At 31.6% G+C, this 20,240-nt stretch overlaps 1 protein-coding gene across 1 annotated transcript in view; it reads right to left on the bottom strand.

The window, feature by feature from the left end:
• Window positions 1-19,897, bottom strand: part of LOC106465532 (U4/U6.U5 tri-snRNP-associated protein 2-like) — a 33,458-nt gene extending 13,561 nt beyond the window's left edge. The window contains exons 1-6 of the mRNA XM_013925757.2: window positions 19,789-19,897; window positions 17,280-17,343; window positions 16,119-16,213; window positions 12,103-12,239; window positions 4,766-4,862; window positions 372-427 (exon numbers count right to left, since the gene is read on the bottom strand). Of these exons, the coding sequence (XP_013781211.1) occupies window positions 372-427; window positions 4,766-4,862; window positions 12,103-12,239; window positions 16,119-16,213; window positions 17,280-17,343; window positions 19,789-19,885 (546 nt within the window). The 5' untranslated portion in view covers window positions 19,886-19,897. The remainder of the gene's footprint in view (window positions 1-371; window positions 428-4,765; window positions 4,863-12,102; window positions 12,240-16,118; window positions 16,214-17,279; window positions 17,344-19,788) is intronic.
• Between the last annotated feature and the right edge of the window lie 343 nt (window positions 19,898-20,240).

The raw sequence follows: 20,240 nt of genomic DNA, 5'->3' as shown, positions 1-20,240 counted from the left end.
TTGGTTTTGGTTTTTTAAATAGGGTAATTGATTGTTGTAGGGAATTGTACACAGTCATACTGACAGTAATGACAATGTGATAAAAAATCACAATTTTTTTAATTCTTAAAGTTTAGTGAAATAATTAAAAACTTTACATATAAGAAATATACAATCATTCTGGTACATGTATCTCAGTGATGCATTATAAAATTGTTATATCTTCATCTCAATAATAGTACCAGCAGTTTATATATGAAAGTAGAAATCATATGAAAATGTTATGAGAAGTAATACCATAAAATCATAAATATGTCTGCCTATAGTATCATACAACTTGCAAATTTTTAGATCTAATCTGTGTATGATGTATTATTTTTTTCATAACTTACCTGCAAAATGACATTGCAGTAGTCATTGGCTTTAATATTGTTGAGACCAACAATTCCTGTGAAGGCAAAAACAAGCAAAAAATTACTAAATATTACAAGAACTACAATTAAAGTTTTAAAGTAAATTACAATAAAAGAGCATTTTTTTCACAAAGGTCACCAATTACAGAACCACATGCTTTTAACTAAGAAAGCAGACAAATTACAAAAAAACAAAAAACATATTCATTAATACACAGCAGAGTTCAATAAATAGTTCCATCTACAGTATCCCATCCCACATAAGGAAAACATTTTGCTATTTGATACAGGTTTTTAGTACTTGACATGTACTGTGATTTGTAACAAAATAATTTTAGATTTATAAATTTAATCACAGAATGAAATAGCTACACTTTTCTATAACATGTAAATAAAAAAAAAACAAATTTAACATAAGAAAGTTAACATTTTCCTAAACTGAAAATGTGTTTCCAATAATAATTATCTCCTCTGACACTATAGCTATTTCTTGATCTCCACAGTTTCCACTCTTTGCCCATCTAAGCATTGAAAATGCTTGCTCCAGTCTTTCACATCCCTCTCAATTGTCCTCAGTTCTCCACCAACTTCAATGCATCCTCTATTTAGGTACTGTATATAAGCACTTCATTCAAATAATGTAATAACTTTTTCAAGACGTAAACCGGCTTTTTGTAAGGAGGTAGAGCAGGAGAGTGTCAACGGAGATAAGTATTATTGGAAGTACATTTTCAGTTTAGGAAAATGTTAACTTCCAAAATATACTTACCTCTGCTGACACTATAGCTAGAATCCACATTGACTGATGGGAATGAGCCCAGTAGAGAATATCCAAGGTATGAAAACAATGGTTTCATGAATGTGTGCCTCTTTGACAAGAAATCTGAGATACCACTGTGGAATGGTAGGAATGTATCATGACAATTTTTCCCTTCAAGAGAGACAGACATTGAACCATTGCCCAGTGTACTGCAAGGAGTTTGAGAACGTTGATATGGAGGGTAGACTTGTCTTCCATCCAAATATCCTGGAACTCCTGACCTTGAAGATAAGCTCCCCATCCCTGAAGAGATGTGTCTGTGAATAGATTGATCTCAGGACAAGGTGGTGGAATGGGTACCCCAATAGTAGTGTTGTTCCGATCCAACCACTATTTGCAATCCACAATGTTGCTCCTGCATAATGACACAGAATGGATCAGAATGCATGATCCCTTGGTTGAACAGTGACCACTGAAGGGACCTCATATGTGCTCGTCCCAAAGGAATAACAGGGTCAAGGGATGAGCAGTAGGAGAAGAAGACAAAGTAAAAGCCTGATGGATCTTTCCATGGTTGAGCACGACTTAAATGAGTATTGAAAAATACAACCAGATGAACGAGATATTGTGTTGGTGACAGAATAGATTTTTCCAGTCTGATAAAAGGAGAATCTGAGAGAGTTGTTCTGCTAATTGACGGGATGGAGCCAGAAGGAGCCAGTTGTCCATATGATGTGTGCACAGGCACAAGGAATGCAGATAATGAGAAAAAGCTCAAACAACTCTGCAGAAGACATATGGTGCTGATGCAAGACCAAAGGTAGAGCCCTGAACTGCAGCACCTGACCCATGTGCACAAATCTGCAAAATCTCTGGGAAGATTCCGCTATGGGAATATGGAGATAAGCATTGGTAACATCGAACTTGGTCATCCAGAGCACTGGGGCAAAGTGCCATCGTAGGTTGAGAAAAGATTCCATTGTAAAGCGAGGAGGATCTAAAAATTGGTTGAGTCGAGACAGATCGATGATTGGACGCCAATCTCTTGTCTCCTTGGGTACAACAAATAAAAGGGAATAAAATCCCAGATGAACAGGATTGACCCTCTCTACTTCCCTTTTGACTAACAACTCTCTTATGGCATGGGAACGAAGTTTCACTCACCGTGGATCTGTTGGAGGTGAAAAGGCAACAGGTTGTGCAGATAATGGTGGAGGTGATGTAAACTGAATGACCAACCCTGAAGCCAGAACATGGAGTATCCATGGATCCCTGGTGCAAGAACTCCAGATGTCCAGAAAGTTATGTAATCGTGTTTGCACTGCTCCCCCCACCAACAAGATAGTCACCGACAATCCACCCGAGCCGAAGATCCTCAAGAATATGGACGGACTCTATTATGGGAACCAATAGACCTAGGAACCTGTTTAAAGTGATCACAGGTTCCAAACTAGATCCCCACAGGTCCAAAATGGGGTCCATCCATTGAGAATCTAAATATACCTCCTCCTGGTGGTAATAACCAAAGCATGCTGTTCCAATAAACGTGATGGACAAGGCATAGCTATCCCGTTGCATAACTGAGTGGCATATCTCCCAGCATAAACAGCAATATCAGGAGGAGGAGGAAAAACCAAGTAGTCACTTGCCATCCTTTCTGCCAACAAGGAAGGAGTAGAGTCAAATGCAATAGGAGAGATCCCAAAACCTCACAGACCTGAGTAACCACCTGAGGTTGGAGGTGGCTGATCAAGATGATCCTCTGTTGAGGCTGACCTAGTAAAAGAAGGAGCCAGAAAAAGCAAGTCTAAATTCTTTCCAACTGGTTCCAGGTCATTTGCAAAAGCTGCCTCAGAACTCCCCTAGAGAGACACCCTTGGTCTGTATATATGTCTCCATCTCACAACAGATAATATCATGGACATCTTCGACTGAGAGTGACCCCTCCTCTGGCCACTGACAAACACCAGATAGGGGAGGTGGAAGAGGTCTGGCTGGCCTCCATAGTAGAAACACTAACTTGGGAATTCATATCCGTTGGTACGTTGTTGCTTTTTGTTGTTGTTAAAGTAATTTATATATATAAACAAAGATATAACCATAATAACACTAACCATGTTCAAAGTTGCAACGTAAATTGTGAATAACCACAACATTCCTGCTTAAAGAAACCTGTGCCATATGTTTTGTCGAGAACAAGTGATTACATTATTTGAATGAGGTGCTTATATATGCAGTACCTAGATAGAAGACGCATTGAAGTTGGTGGAGAATTTTGCAAATTAGAATTTGCCAAGAGCATTCGAGTGTGGTATAAAAGACTGGAGCAAGCATTTTCAATGCTTAGATGGGCAAAGAGTGGAAATCCTGGAGATCGAGAAATAGCTATAGTATCAATGTAGGGAAGTATGTTTTGGAATAGAGGTTTCGTTCCTTCTAAAATACAAATTCAATGATAGAATCATATCAGCAAGCTTTAACCTTTCAATCATAGGCTACCACCATAAATAAAAATGGGAAGGAAAAAATATTAGATTTAACTAAAAGATCATGCAATGTGTTAATAAATACATATTTTTTGTACTTAAGCTATCTGTGCAGTGTCCACTGCAAGGAATATTAGTGTTATAAGCCCCAACTTAACTGCTGAGCCACTAACAGACAACAAACAGATATAGGAAATAAAATTAACAAAGAAAAAATATAAAAGTATATTATCTACATAGATAAATACAAAAATGTATATCTACATATGTTTGTATAAAAACGTATTTTGAATACTTAGTTTAGTTAAACAAATGCACATTCAACCATTATCTCTGAATTCTTTGTGATCTGTACAAAGCAGTGAGCAACTTTAATGAAGTTGCTTTCAACTTACTTCACAATTCATAGACCTCTTGAATTAAATTGTTCTTATTAATATCAACATACACTTGTGACTTGTTTTCTATTAAACATTTTAGATAAGAGGAAATCAGCAAAGACATAAACTACAGTGGAAGAAAGAACAAATGTCTTGTGATATAATACATGAATTACTTGATTTGTTTTAGTGCAAAAGTACACATTGCACTAACTATGCTGTGCATGCTTTAAAAATCTAATGCCAAATTCTAGTGTTATAGCCTTCAAGCTTATTACTGGGGGAGTAAATGAGTTAGAGAGCATATGAGTGGAATTAAAAACATTTTCTCACAATAACTGAATATTTGGTGACTGTTTTCTTTAAACTGGTGAAATAAACGGTAACATTTCCTTGAACTACACCATATTAATCACTGCATATGGATTAAAATATATATGTTTGTCAAAACACACAAACATAAAAAAACGTTTGTAGTTTATTTTGCCTTACTTATACTGAAATTCAATTAACTATATATTTTAATAATTACAACATTACTAATAACTGACTAGCCGAAATAATGACGGGTAGTTAATCAAATTCAAATTACCAGCATAAATAATTATGAAATAAAGATTTAAAGAAAATCACTAATATAAGAAAACTTGGCCAAATTTATGCATAGGTGAATAGAGTTTATAGAAATAACTTAAACTTCAAATACACAAACCTGCTTATAAATATACATAATAATGGACTGGTTACCTGGCATATATGTGGTCCCATCATAAGCCCTGGACATCTTTTCATTCCTATCTAACTTGGCTATCTCTTCTGGAGTAAATGTTGGCTTCAAAACATACTTTTGAAAAACAAAAGAGAACATTTTTACAAGAATTATATTTTGATTATTATTTATAATACATGTAGGTAGTCTAATATTTAGTAAGAAAAATATACAAATCATATATATATATTTACAGGAAGCTGAGAGATCAAAATATAATACAATCATAGGGAATTTACACAAAAGTATGGAATGATGAAAAAAAAAACATCAAAGTTAAGTGATTTTTCATAACATAAAGTAATAATTAGAAAAAAAATTTCTTTCATACAAAAAGATGAGAGTATCAAATTACAGCTTGTGCAATAACATATTCCAAAATGAAAATAGTTTGTTTTGATTTGTATTTATGTTAACATGAGATACGATTATGTACAACATTCAAATTACAAAAACATTCAGTCAAATAATTGTTTACGATAATACTAGCTCAATCTGGTTTTAAATGTAATTGACTTCATGCAAATATAACAGTGTTCCTGATGTTTTACTTGGTTACATTTCAATTATTTGATTCTTAGTGCTTCCAAATTTTTTTCACTTATATGATCAATTATGTTTGACTTTGCTTTTTTAATTTTTCATGTTCCTTACATTTGGTCGTTATTTTCCTATATAGAAACTTCTGCAGTCTAAGTATTCTATTTTATACATAGGTGCCATTCCATATTTTTTATTATCTTACAGCTTTCATAGAAAACTTTTAACATTGGTTCATGGTGTAGTTAAGGTTTTAGTTTTTATGTTTAATTTGTGGTTTTTTCTTCAGTTGTAAAGTAAGTTGATTAATTTTTCACTAATAACACCTACAAGTGGTATTGATCCGTAAAAGAAAAATATAGCAATAGCATAGTGTATAAAATAGAATGTTTAGATTGCAAAAGTTTCTGTATAGGTGAAACAGGTAGGAAAATAATGATCAGATGTAAGGAACATGAAAAATGAAAAATCAATCACAAATTAATGTATGATTAAAAAACAACACAACATAAATTTTTAAAATGTTTAAACACTGAATGCAAAGAAAAATCTAAACAAAAAGAAATTCTGGAAGCACTAAGAATCAAAGAATTAAAACCTAAAATAAAAAAAAATATCAGGAGTGCCATTATATTTGTACTAAGTTAATTACACTGAAAACCAGATAGAACTAGTATAATCATAAACAATTATTTGATTAAATGTATTTGTTATTCAAATGTTAGAGATGAAATCTTGTACTGAAATAAATCTACAAGTATTATTGCACAAACAGTTGTTTTAAACTTTTTACATGTTTGATTATTAAATGGATATCTTTTAAAAAAGTAATGACACTTTTTTTCTATTGTCATTCTGCCCACTTTAAAATAACAGTGAAGATTAAAAAAACCCTTCAGTAATTTACTATAAATCACAGACTCTGATTTAATTTCTTTATTTTCCAACTTTTGATATAAAATAGGAAAATAGGGCATAGTTGACCAACTCTTGGGCTACTCTTTTACCAATAAATAGTGAGATTGACCATCACATTATAATGCCTCCATAGCTGAAAGGGCGAGCATGTTTTGGATGACAGGGATTCGAACTCATGACCCCGCAGAGTGCGAGTCAAGTGCCCTAACCACCTGGCCATGCCAGGCCCAGGCAGACAAAGGAAAAAATCATCTAAAGACCCTGCAATTTGAATAACATTACATAACTAAAGCTAAAGTCATATAGTAATGGGGGCATAGTTTAGTATATCATACACAAATTACACGACAGTCATTGATTATAAGGTTGCTTTTGTTTTTCTGACTGTGGTTTTCAAACATTGTTTAGATCTAACTTGTGGTAGATTATTTTGGACTTATTATGTTACTTAAATTCCCCAAAAATTACACAACTGCTATTACCAGTACAAGATGCTACGGTAACTTATTGTAACACAGTTTAGAAAACATAAACCTGAAGCATTTTTGCTACCGTTTTCAAACGTTCTTGGTATCCTTTACATATTTTACTTGCATTACAAATACAGGATTATCAAAGCCAGTTTATAGTTCACTGAAAAGGATGTTAGTAAATATGTAGAATCTGGTAGTGATTTTACCACCACTTAAGAACAATTTGAAACCATCATATGTTAAAACTCTATCACTAAACTCTGTCTTTAATAATGGATGCTATAAAGAAGACTAATAACAAGGATATGTACAAAAATCATCACTATGTTCATGCTGTTGTCAACCTTCAGACATGGTAATGGTATTATTATATGAAATTAAAAAGTCTAAGCTGTTAGGCTACACTGATTAATACAATATTGGAAAATGGAAACAAATGAATCCTGGAAATAAGAACATATCATAAATGTATATAAAGGGCTTTCTTTAACTCAGCTTATTTACACCCACTTAATGGAGAATTTTTTTTGATGGCTTATCTTTCCAAAGTTTTTTTCCTACAGATCACAGAATTTGTACTACCAGTTTCAACTACAGCATCATAACTGACACAGAAAGCCAAAGACGATCAAAATCAATGTAGACGACACAACATAATGTGAAGCATCTTGTGATAAAAAAAAATATTAGGGTGATGAGAAAAGCAACTAAACTACAAAAAATTAGGATTGTTTACAATAAGCAGCAATGATCAGTTTACTAAAAAGAAAATTATTCTTAAATTAATCAGCCTAAATTTCTTCATCTAAAAATATAATGACACTCAACCAGTTACAGCTTTCATGTGCTGGGTTGATACAGATTGCAAGTTGACTGAGTTACTGATGAAACAACTTTTATAACAACATCTCAAAATCCTAAACAGCAGAAAGTCAGAAACAGAATGAAATGAGAGCTACTAGTAAAGAGAGGGGGGGGGGGGAGCTGTGGTCCATGTGAATCAGTGTTGGATTTTCCCACTCTGGAATACCAAACAGCAAGATGATCACAGTGACTAAAAATTTGATCTGTTATTTAAAAGTTGGAAAGTGTGTAAGCATTATTCAGGAGTCCAAGTTACAGCAAGAGTGAAGCCAGTTGCAACCTCATGAATTTAAGGAACTTCCAACCACAACAACAAAAAAGAATAATAGAAACTTATCCACTGATGACCTCATTCACTGTGATAAACCAGTACAAACTTTCTCCATATATCTCATTTGTCCAGATCAACCTGAGATAAAAACATCTGGTTATAGTCGGGTTTATTTTTCCAATAAAGGTGCTAGAAAAGATGGATAATTTGGGATAATTAATGGCAAACAATTGATTTTGGTCAATTTGAAGGTGCTGAATTCAAAAATTTTGTTTGCTTACCTAGCAAATGGCTCCTTCACCCTCAAAATTGAAAAACAAAATGGCTATCATTTACCCCTGGGGTTTGGTTATATATCTTTTAACAAATAGAGTGAAATTTTCTTTAAGTATGGAGATTGAGTCAATTTGTGAATGCCGAGTTCAAAAATACCGATTACAAACCTAAATTTTGTCTCATTCTTCCAAAAACAACACAAAATGGTGCCCAAAAGGCTGCGTTTATTTAGGTTTATGGGCTGCCATTTCTTTCTGCATAACTGCCTTAAATAGTAATTGGTATGTCTAAACTGAAACACAAAATCAATACTCAATAGTAGAGGATAGCTTTTGGTCATATGTTAATTTAGAAAATCTTATAAAGAGAAAAACTAGTTGTCCATGTTCATACAATTGCCTGCACATTTGCATGCTCCACAGCATCCCAACTTTGTCTTTCAACTCTTGCACCACATTGTTGAACATCTCGTCTTGCACTGACATGTGATCAGTTCTTCACATACTTGTGGTACTGGAGTTACAGAGGAGAGAACCAGCTGTAACTGACTATCTTCAAGTACCCAACCATAATCAGTCACAGGTGGAAGCTCTGGAAATGGAATCTGTGCTTGTATCCAAATGAGAGTCCGGTAGTGTATTCTCATGATATGAAACTTGAGAGAATCACAAGTTGAAGGAAGTTTGTCTAACTGCTGAGCATTTTTTAATTGGACCACTTGTACTTGGTCAATTCTATCAGCTTCAAGAGCAGGTTCAAAAATTTTACATACAAAATTTTCAGCATTCTTTATTTTTTTTAATGTCAAAGGGGCAACACCAAGTCCATCTAGGAGTGTGATGTGCTCAAAAAAGCATCTCAAAGCTAATTTCTTGCTATTGGCTGCCAAAAAGAATGTTGAGTCACTGCCGCTAAGGAAATGAAATGGCAGAAGGTTGGACAAAGTGCATAGCAGTGACAAGTTCATGAATTGGGATGAATTTGGGAAGATTCTGAGAACCTGCTTTCATCCACAACTCTTCACACTGAAATTTCTCAAAATGAGCAAGTAGCAACAGTAATATATCTTGAGCTTGTACAATAATGACAGAAGTGCTGGAATGGATACAGTGCAATATTATACATGTATCTGCTTCTTCCTGGGAGCTTTGAAAAAGTATCACAGTAATATCTGATTGGCTGCAAAAGACTAGACTTTCCTGAATAAATCCCCCTGTATTTACAATCACAGGTATTTCAGCTTATGTTGCCTGCTTTGAAATTTCCACTGATAGGAACTCAACCAATTCAATCTTGTTTTCAGTAACAGCTAAAAATCCTGCCCCGTCATTAAGTAGAGGAACATCGGAAGACCGAATTAACTTTCTGATTGATGTTCGTTTCTTGGTTTTGTTGCACCTGTGTCAAGTGGTGGACTTCACAGACAAGATTTTATAATGATCAAAGACAATGTCAAGCTGCTTGAATTTTTCTCCTGCCTTAAAGACCAGCGCACAGAAAACACTAGCAAAATCTCCAAAGATTTTTGCCTCTTGATGTTTTCCAAGGATATGAACTACAGACATATCATCAATTATCAGTGTTGCATCTTCATATGGAGCAGGCTCTTAGGGCAACTGATCTTTACTATCAGCTCATCATCTAGAAGTGACTTTGATCCTGATCTCAGAGAGCCATCCAATGCTGCTAAAGAAAGAGGGACTGGTGACAGTTCATGTTTCATGATTTCATTCAGGTCAGCTTTAATTGTCTTGATTTTGTCCTTTCCCATACATGAGGCTTTCACTTCATACATGCTAGCAAGGTCTCAAAGATTAATTTATTCTAATCTTGTCTAAACAATTTCAATTTGAAGGTAGGCAAGTAGAGAGCCTGATGAGTAATAAAATTGAATCAGGTATAAGCACCCCACATGCTTGGTATTAGTGGCGCACAAAAATACAGCTAATAAAAAGGGAAACAAAGATCTCACTTACTCTAATCCTGCCTAAAAGAATTTCAAATGCCATGGCTATTGACGATTCCCTCTTGTTTAGTTCAAAGAACCATTTAGGTCTGTAACAAAGACAGAAAACATTGTGATTAAATGCTTGAGACACAAATTTTGCTTCACTTTTTTAGGTGTACAAGGTAATGGTCACTGATTTTTGGAGGTTTATGGACAGCCATTTTGATTTTTAATTTTGAGGGTGAAGGAACCATTTGCTAGGGGAGTGGGGGTGGGGGTGATATAAGCAAACAAAAGTTTTGAATTTAGCACCCTCAAATTGACCAAAATCAACTGTTTGCCAAAAATTACCCCAAAATGCTTGATGTTGACCACTTTTCTGAAAAGTGAACCAGACTATAAGCCATAAACAAAGGTTGTATTAACAGAGAATTCTGCATATATGAAGGAAATTTAAATAAAACACAAAAATTAACACTACTGCATTTCTAAAATGCTGATGTGACACAAAACCTAATGGTTAAAATTACCAATGTTTTTTATGTAATGCAACATGAAAAATGTTTCATTGTTCCAAGCATCCTCCTAACAAAAACTAAAGAATAAACACCTAAGTGCATACATCCAAAAGCCATAAGCTTGTTTTGAATTTTGCACAAAGAAACATGAGGGCTGTCTGTGCTAAAAGCCATAGGAGTTCAGTAACAAAGAGTGCATTACTATTTCATTCAGCCATATTTCCAGTTGAGATTTTAAACATTGCTGTCACCACAATAAAACTAATGTTATCTGTTTAGACTCTGGGCTTTATTACTACTATTCTCTACTGGGTTTTAAACTTTGTAAGGTAAAGCTATGATAATTAAAACATTTTTTTCCCCCACAAAATATATTAACTTTATTTTAACACTGGTTGACTTGTTTGGGTTACTTTAGGACTATATAGTTGCCACTAATTAATCCAAAATACTATATTATTATAACAGAAGTGATTCTTCTTTCATGTAAAATATACTGAAAATTTTGTTAGTGTTACAGAGCTAACTTTAAAAATGTTGCCACTTATCATACTATCATCATAAAAATAAAAAATACAGCAGCTAGCATGGAACAATTAAACAGTATTGTTAACACAATACTATTATATTATCTGAATAATCTTTCTAATTTTATTCTATTCATTTTCTAATAGTTTTCAAACTTTTTAAGATAGTTTTAATTATCAAAAGCTTTAACTTAAAAACTAAATTGATGTTATTCTAATTTTTATGCTGTTTGATTTTGAACCTAGGCTACTCGAAGGATATCCAAAATACTAAATTTTCATTGTAGATAAGCATGCATTTGCCTAATAAATAAATAGATTACGATTATTTATTCCCTTTGGTTTGTAATAAAGCAATTGAGTTACTGTTTACTTACAGATATAACACTTAAGACTCTAATGTTGTTGCAAACATGCTTATGAACATATAAAACAATACCAATTGTCTAGAAAAATGTTCACAGTACTGTTCCAATAGGTTAGTGATAAATGAATAAATCTTTCATTGTTTTTAAGTATTCAACAATAAATGAACTTAACATATAACTCTGGGATACCTGGTAACCCCTATACCACTGCACATGTGCATGGTGTTTGGCATTAGGTACTTTGGATGATGCACTACTGTTTGCATGTTAACTTAATCTGAAATAACGTTATATTTGAAATTAAATGTTTCGATGCAATACGTAAAAGAAGAAACAGACATTACAGTTGAAAATGCAGAATTTTAGAAACCATGTTTTAAAAAAATTTACTTTTTAAAAGCTAGTATGACCTTTGCCCTAAATATAACCTAAGACATGTTCTTATGTACAAGCTGATCAACAAATGCACAGAGAAGTTTCAAACAATGCAAAAGATGTATTGTGTTTTTTTAGAACTGGTAAGCATTTTCTTTAACTCTTATTTAGAAAAAAAAGTTAGATCCCATTACTTCACAACAAAAAAAGTTATTTAACATATACACTTTTACTTACAGTGATATCGTCTAAAGAAGAATCAATAATTTCATAATTGTCTGGGATGCAGTAGAAACGTAGAGTTTGAAGGTTGAGAAAAACATGGTGACCTGCCTGTACACTGTGCGTGTGTGCATGAGTGTTTGTTCCTCTTCCTGGAAAAAATTATTACTCTGTATCAAATAAACTTTACTAAATGATCATTATACAACTTATGAATTACATAAATATTTTGATGGGTTTGAAGTTCACACTGTAAACAACATTTCTTGTATACACAAATCTTTTCTCAATAAATATATGACTAATTTGGTATTATTCACTGTGGTTCTAAAATTTAAATTACATAAAAATACATCTTAACATGAACTGTATTCTATAGACTTTTACCAAATGTATTTATTACTTGTTCTTTAATATGTGTTAATTATTTTTAAGATTTTTTAATTAAAAAATGCACATGTAAAAAGTATTTTGGTAGGAACAAACAGAAACAAATGTACACTTGAGCACAAAGAAAAGCTAAATTATATTTACATTGTAGGAAATATATGTATACAGGTGATCAAACTGCATCACCCATGACAGTTTTTAATGACAGTTTAAAAACGAAACTGCTAGAAAAACTTACCATTATACATAATATATCATACAGTAAATAGTTCTACAAAAACAACTCTTGTTTCTTTAAATAATATATATTTAGAGTAATATATATTAACAGTTATAACAATGTCAAGTACAAGAAACAAATTGTGTTTAAAATAACAATGCTAAAGGGAGAAGAAAAACTAAAACTATCTCTTAAGACACTATAAATAATTTTGTCTATTATTTTATATATGTCATAAAAAAATTAAATTGAAATTAGTTTTATTGTGACAATAGTGTTCACATTCATAAGTTAACATGTTATTTTTTCTAATACAGTTCATGACTAAAAAGAAATACTAACTGGTAATAAGAATATCATTAAGATTTGCCAGCATTATTTCAATATGATACAGTAAATAGAAAAAAAAATATAACAAAAAGTTATACAATCAATTTTAAACTATTCTAAATGATAACCAATTGAAGAGATGTTCAGAAAACTAGAGTATTTTCAATAACACAAAATGTCAGTAATGTATGCTTTCTCCTTTATAGTCGCATGGTTACAGATTCCAAGATACTTATAACAGATTTCTGAATAACAGGATATTGTTTAGATAATATTAAAATTCAGATAACAAAGACCAACAACTATTTTTTACATAATTATTATGAAGCCTAAAGGAAGAAACATTTAAGATATAATTGGGTAGTAGGGCATAGAATATTTTGTGTGATACAGAAGTACATGAAACACCCTGTGTCAACTTGCTAAACAAAGTATTAAATATTATGCAGCCAGTTATACAAAAGTTTATGTAACTTCTTGTTCATGTCACAGTAGCAGCATGAAGAAATCACATTCATGGAGTACGCAACTAAAAACCTCATGCATCATGTATATTTTTGTATCACTAGTCATTACTCTATCATAACACACATTTTTCTATGCCAAGAATGTAAAATTGGAAGAACAGTAAATCTGTAACATTCAAGTGCTATTCTGATACTGATAGTTTGAATTCCTTTAGTAGTTTTTTTGCTTTTTAAGATTCTAATTTTTGTATCATTTATGACATTAGGTATAATTAACTGCCAAAAATGATGACTCCGGGATGGCTAAGGTTTTGTTCTTACTTCAAAAATTGGACAGTTTCTATAACAATAGACTCATAGTAATATAGGTAATTTGTCTCAACTCTAAACCATTAATTGACAAATATATATGTGTGTGTGTGTGCACTTATAACTGGAAAACTGCTGGACTGGTTGCCACCAAACCTCGAATGTACCCTTAAAGCTCCCCACAGAGCGATGAAGAGGGGCAGAATTTGTATCTGACCTCTTTAAGTTACTTCCCAACAAGACCTCTATGTCTTTCCTCTGTGAACAGTTAAACCAGTTAGTAATTCATAAAATTTCACAATTCATGCACTTTCATAAGGTACATCTTCCTAGAGATAAATGAAACTTGATAGTAATGTTATACTAAATATGACTTGTTACAGAAAGTTTCAAACTTCGGTAATACTTGGCTGTTAACTGGAGGAACTTCAAACAAATGAATATTGTTGTGACTAATAACATAACATTACACCTGCACGTAACTGACCACAATTAAAAACTAATGTACAAGAAGGTCATGTAATGCAAGTCACGTTTCAGCAGTCACAGCCGTGGAATCTTTTAAGTTTAAATGAGTTCTTAAAACTGTAAGCATTATATATCAAATCATTTTCACACTTATTGAATGATTTAGACAACATGTATATCATGTGAAACAATTATGTTTAAAAATAAGGAACTCATGTAAAGTCATAGTTATGATCAAAGTTTGTGGAACCCTTATATTTTACAGTGCCTATGAATGATATTCAATATTTAAATCAACTTTAGAAAATTATTTTTTTATCAATATTGCAGAGGTCATACAGAGTTTTAGACAAAACTTTAACAACACAGATATTTCTTTAATTAGATAGCTTTTGTTAAACTCTTTATATTACTTAACATAAAAAAGGGCACTTCTTAAAAAGTTTCTATACATGTACATTATGTTCAAGTAATAAGTTAACAAAATTAACATATATGTTTCTTTATTTCTTTGTACTTATGCAGCAAACAAATTCAAGCTTTATTGGCTGTGCAACTTTTACTTTGGTTCTGAAAAATAAGAACATTATTTTGCATTTAAATAACAGATTATTAGCTTTTCATATGTAGCATGATTTGTATTTTTATTCACTACAATATAGACAATTCATCTAAAACTTTTAATTTAACAATAAAAACATTCTATCAATATATAATACATTTTCTCATTGCAAATTCTCATCAGTTTCTACTTCAGTAACATAATACATGAACTTAGAAGATTAATAAGCTTCAAAATTATGATTCACATTTCAATGAAATTTCATTTTTATTCTTAGGCAACTATTAAAAATCTGTCCTTGTGACTGTGCATCAGGAGCTTGAAAATTATTTCATTAATTTGAAGTAATGCTGCTAGATAATGCTTGGTGACGGCTTGAATGGGTAATGAAGAAAAGTTTTAATATAAGTTTAACATAACAGCAAATATACAACGTTTAGACAAGTGTTGTCATCATCAGGTACAAGTAGTTTACACTGATACAGACATATATGTATATATATATATATATATATACACACACACACACACAGTATGGAACAAAGATGTCACACATCTGGATACTGTTGCACGACTTAGAAGAGATATCTTGGCACCCCAGTGTGTTGGTTTAGAGTAGGGTTGTTTTGTTCAATTAAGATGGATTCCTTAATTTTTAATTTGTTTGTTTGGTGTTTTGAGTTGCAATGGTGAAAAACATGGGATGGTTTTTTATTGTGTTCTGTGAATATGGTTTCCAATTTTCTTCTCGTTTCTCCAATTAGTCTCAATATGGGTTCCTCGTCATCAAATTTGAATGCTGCTAGACTTGCCAAAGTAAAAATACAATATCTTTTAAATTTAGTAGTTCCCACAGTACTGCTACTGTAGCTTTTAACTGTAAAAATTAAACATATTATGGCCAGTCAAATTAATTCCTATTTCTGTCAACTTTCTATTGGTCAGGTTTGAATTACTTATTGAAAACTATCTGTCACTTCATGGAGATTCAATGCAGTCAATTCTGTAAGCTAATTTCAAAATGTTAACTTGTTCTTTATTCTTTGAGTTGGAATTGTGTATTTTGACTGTATACTCTGAGAAGTGTGTTGCAGTTATTATAACAATGGAATATGAGTTCTATCAAAATCCTAAGCAACGAAAAAAATTTAAATGCTAGTTAGTAAACTAAGATAATCTATTATGCATATAACTAATAAATACCACTTACCATAACACACATTTCCATTAGAGCTTTAATTATTAAATAATATCAAGTTCTATTCAAAAATATGAGTTTTCTTACCTTGAAAATACTTGCCACAGACCAGACAAGCATACACATTTATTCTTGATAAGGAAATTGAGCAGAGCTTCTCAAAGTCAAAATCTAAGACATTTCTGAAATTAAAACACATCAGAAGAAAATAAAATACTTAATGCATTCAGTGTCCAGAATAATACTTTAGTATACAAAAAAAGAGAAAAGTAAATGCATCTAGATTGCATCATTTGACTGTTTGATAAGTAGAGCTCAAAACAAGGTAAATGTGATTAACAAATAACTGATATACAATTTAGGGTGACTTTTTATTCATCTACACAAGTGCTAATATATTGTAAATATATGGAGGTTACTCAAACATATAAAAAAAAAGATTAAATATATTAACGTAAATTAACTATGAAAAATACAGAAACCTAACAAAGCATCATATTATTGGCATAAACATAAAACAAGGCATCATTTATTGGCATCAGCATTAAATCTCACTTCAGCTATTTTATTCAAACATCGTGCATTTGTGGTATATATTTATATGCTGTTGGTAACTAGATGTAAAGGTTCGAAGTACTACTATTTATATAATTTTTTTGCTGTTGGATTGTTTTGTTTTGCACAGCTAGCTGAAGTAGAGTACTATATTACACAAATGTTTACACACACACACACATATATATATATATTAACTTCATATTTTACTTTTATTAAATTCTAAAAACAAAATCCACTTCACTAACAGCTTGTCAAAAATATAGTTATTCTCTAACAACTCAATCTTAAAGTGGCAATAAAAGGGCCAGATGAAGTCACCAGCAGGCACACTAAAATAATTTGACATAAAAATGAAAAGTCATTTAAACTATTATTTCATCACTTATGTTTTAAAGTGATGCCTTTTCATTAAAAAATATATATATACATAAACAACCCCCCTTTCACTTATTATCTCTTAAACCTAAAAATACTATCTTTGTTTGTGACTCAAGACCATTAGTACAGTGGAATTTCAGAGGTTAGCACAAATAAATGAATAGGGAAAGTTGGACTGACAATAAAATCTCAAGCATAACAAGATCATTTTCTATTAAATTCAATGTATACGTTTTATTTGCATTTTTTCTTAGAAACAAATAATTGAAAGTAATTTTCCGCATCAAAAATAGAGTAATAACACTGTTCTACCTATTTATAGTGTCTAAATATGGGCAATTTCTTCCCCTGTCCTTATTAGGTTGATGACTTCTTTCTGTAAGAAATATTACAAAAAATGTGTGACTAAGAACTAAATAGTGGTCAACTTTTTCACATAAATCTTCCATAACTACTTAATATTAGAAAAACGAAGCCAATTTATAGTTATTGATACCTGTGTTTACTTACAATAAGATATAATTACTTATTAAGAACACTTATATAAATGACTCGTATGCAGCAAGACCTTGAAAGCAGGAACATAACTGTGCTGTTAAAATTACAAAAGAAACGAGGAGAAACTAAAATTATCAATTCTTATTTTAAACTTTTGTAACATGCCAGCCTCCTCTGCTGCTGTTAACTCATTCCACAAACCAATAATTCTAGTAGAAAAACTGAACTATTTTAACTGAAGCCTAGCCTATCTTTTCCAAATCTTAAGCTTGTGTTCTTTTGTATTTAGAATATAAAGCAAAATATTTGTATTGATTTCCTGAATGATCTTGTAAAATTCAATAAGATCACCTCTTACTCTTCAGATGTCCTAGCCCACCCAGTACAGTCCATCTTAACTTGTTTTTAGCCAACAAGCATTTCTTTTAGCCATATTTGTATATTTTTATAGCCACAATATATATATATATATGGCAGGCATTAGGAGTGTTTGACATCAGGCAATTCAACTTATATTTTGGATTTTACTCAGTGCCATTGTGATGTGTGCAAATTTATTACTAATAACCTAACTTGTTTGATTAGAGAATACGAGTAGCAAAGTCATTAGGTATAAAGAAATTCTCAAACAGTTTATACATGGATTTGGTTAGGTGCTCTATAAACTATTGTTTGGGACCATTGAAGGTGGGAGTCTTGATATTTATAGTGAAATACAGCTAGGCAATTAGTGAAATTTGATAAACAATTAATAATTGGGTTCAATAGATGGATTATTCTCACAAGAGTTGGATAGTTGGAATAATCAAAAATAGAAATAATCAGAAACCCTAATTTTGATCAGTTAATTATTTTCATGAACTGTGACACTATAATTAAGCTCAATAACCTTGAATTAATCAAAAATAATAATCAGAAATCATAATAGCAATATTTGGATTACTTGAATTGTTGGAAAAATCAAAAACAATAGTAATCAGAAACACTATTTTCAATTAGTTGATTATTTTGTTACATTAATTGATTTCATTTAGAGATAATGTAATAACATCATTGTATTAACTTAAATATGTTTGTATGACTGAGAGTTTGTGAATTAAAGGAATGTGTATATTTGTGTATACAGCTTTGGTTTGAGATTTACAGGTATGTAATTTAAGTATTTGTGTGTACAGCACTTGCTACACTTCCAAGTTCAGAATACTCAGGAACTTACATGGCTCTCTAGAAATCTGTCTAGTGTTTTTTTAGCAACAGTATGAAATGATGTAAGCAACAACAAAAAAAAACTACTTGTCCAACATGTAAATTATAAACGTCACTGCTTCTTTACTAAAATAAGTGTCTTGATTTTTGTCAATAATTAGTGAAGCCCATACACTGTACAGGTTAATATCTCTTATTTTCTCTTCAGAAAATGAGGGTAGTAAACAGTCTTATTAAAGTTTACAAAATTATCCAAGGGATAGAGAAAAGATAACAACCTCTGTTTTCTTTATCATATGTTCTTAAATTAAATAAGATGAGAGAACACAAGTTTATGACCTAGAAAAGGTAGACTAAGTGCCAGCTAACAGGGTGACTGAATAAGTTGACATCAAAACAAGAATTTAAGCAATTAAAGAAGAGAATCAATCATTTTCTGAAAAATAAAAATTAAAAGAGGAGATAAATGTTTATTTTTCTCAAGGATGAATGTGCATGGGCAGACTTGAAGAATGAAGGACCAAATTGTTTCTTGTTGTCCAATAAAACTAATATCCAGTTACTCAGTGAATTAGTAATTATATTTAGATGACTGAGCAGCAAGGTTACTAACCACTACAATCACAAAATATTGTAATATTATACTATTAGTATTACTTGCTTATAGTAGCATTACTATTGTACAGTAATGCTCTCTAGCAATAACATATAAATATATTACACACTGATAATTAAAATGATATAGTAATTACGATACTTAACATATCATTAGTTATAACTAATATTACGAGTACTACCATATTTCATCAGTTTATTGTACTGTTGTACTTGTAGTACCCTGTCTTATTTTACTTATTAAGTCTAAACTTAATATGTTAGTCTAATTAGACTATTCTATAGTGAAAATTTATAGACTACACTATAACCTAAATAAGGTGGTAATACTAATACACATAGTATAGACTATAGTATAGTGTATAGTAATTAGTTTACAATAGGCCTAATTACATTCCGCCAAGTGAAGGGAACTGAGATAGGAACTGTTTAACCTCTTATTATTAATTTATGATCACGCTTATCAAATGATCTTATTCAAAACTACTTTAAATTACATTACCAGTAATTTTATTTTGCTTTGATGAATAACGGAGGGTTTTATCTTCGATATGATCATATTTACGCTTTAAGTTTATATTCGGCACTGAAACAGCCATTGCGATAAACTAAGCATAGCGTCCTCTAGTAATTATGCAAAGCTTTACAAATTAACCCTAGTTCTTTGTAAATTATAATATATATACACACACGCACAGATATATATATATACACTCTTACACCAGTTAAAGAACGCAAAATACCTCTGTGTTGCAAATCTTGAGATTGCAATGTTTTTTTGTGACTATAAAGTAAATATTCAGCTATATGAAGATTTAACAAAAATATCCACTAAACAGAAAGCTACTAATAATGGTTGGAGACGGCCTGAATGGGTAATGAAGAAAAACTTTAATATAAGTTTAACACAACAGTAAATGTACAACGTTTCGACAATGTTTTGTCATCATCAGG

Source organism: Limulus polyphemus, unplaced genomic scaffold (genome assembly GCF_000517525.1).
Source record: "Limulus polyphemus unplaced genomic scaffold, Limulus_polyphemus-2.1.2 Scaffold1972, whole genome shotgun sequence".
NCBI classification, from domain to species: domain Eukaryota; kingdom Metazoa; phylum Arthropoda; class Merostomata; order Xiphosura; family Limulidae; genus Limulus; species Limulus polyphemus.
The sequence above is the reverse complement of the archived record's forward strand: the minus strand, read 5'-3'. Positions and strand labels throughout refer to the sequence as shown.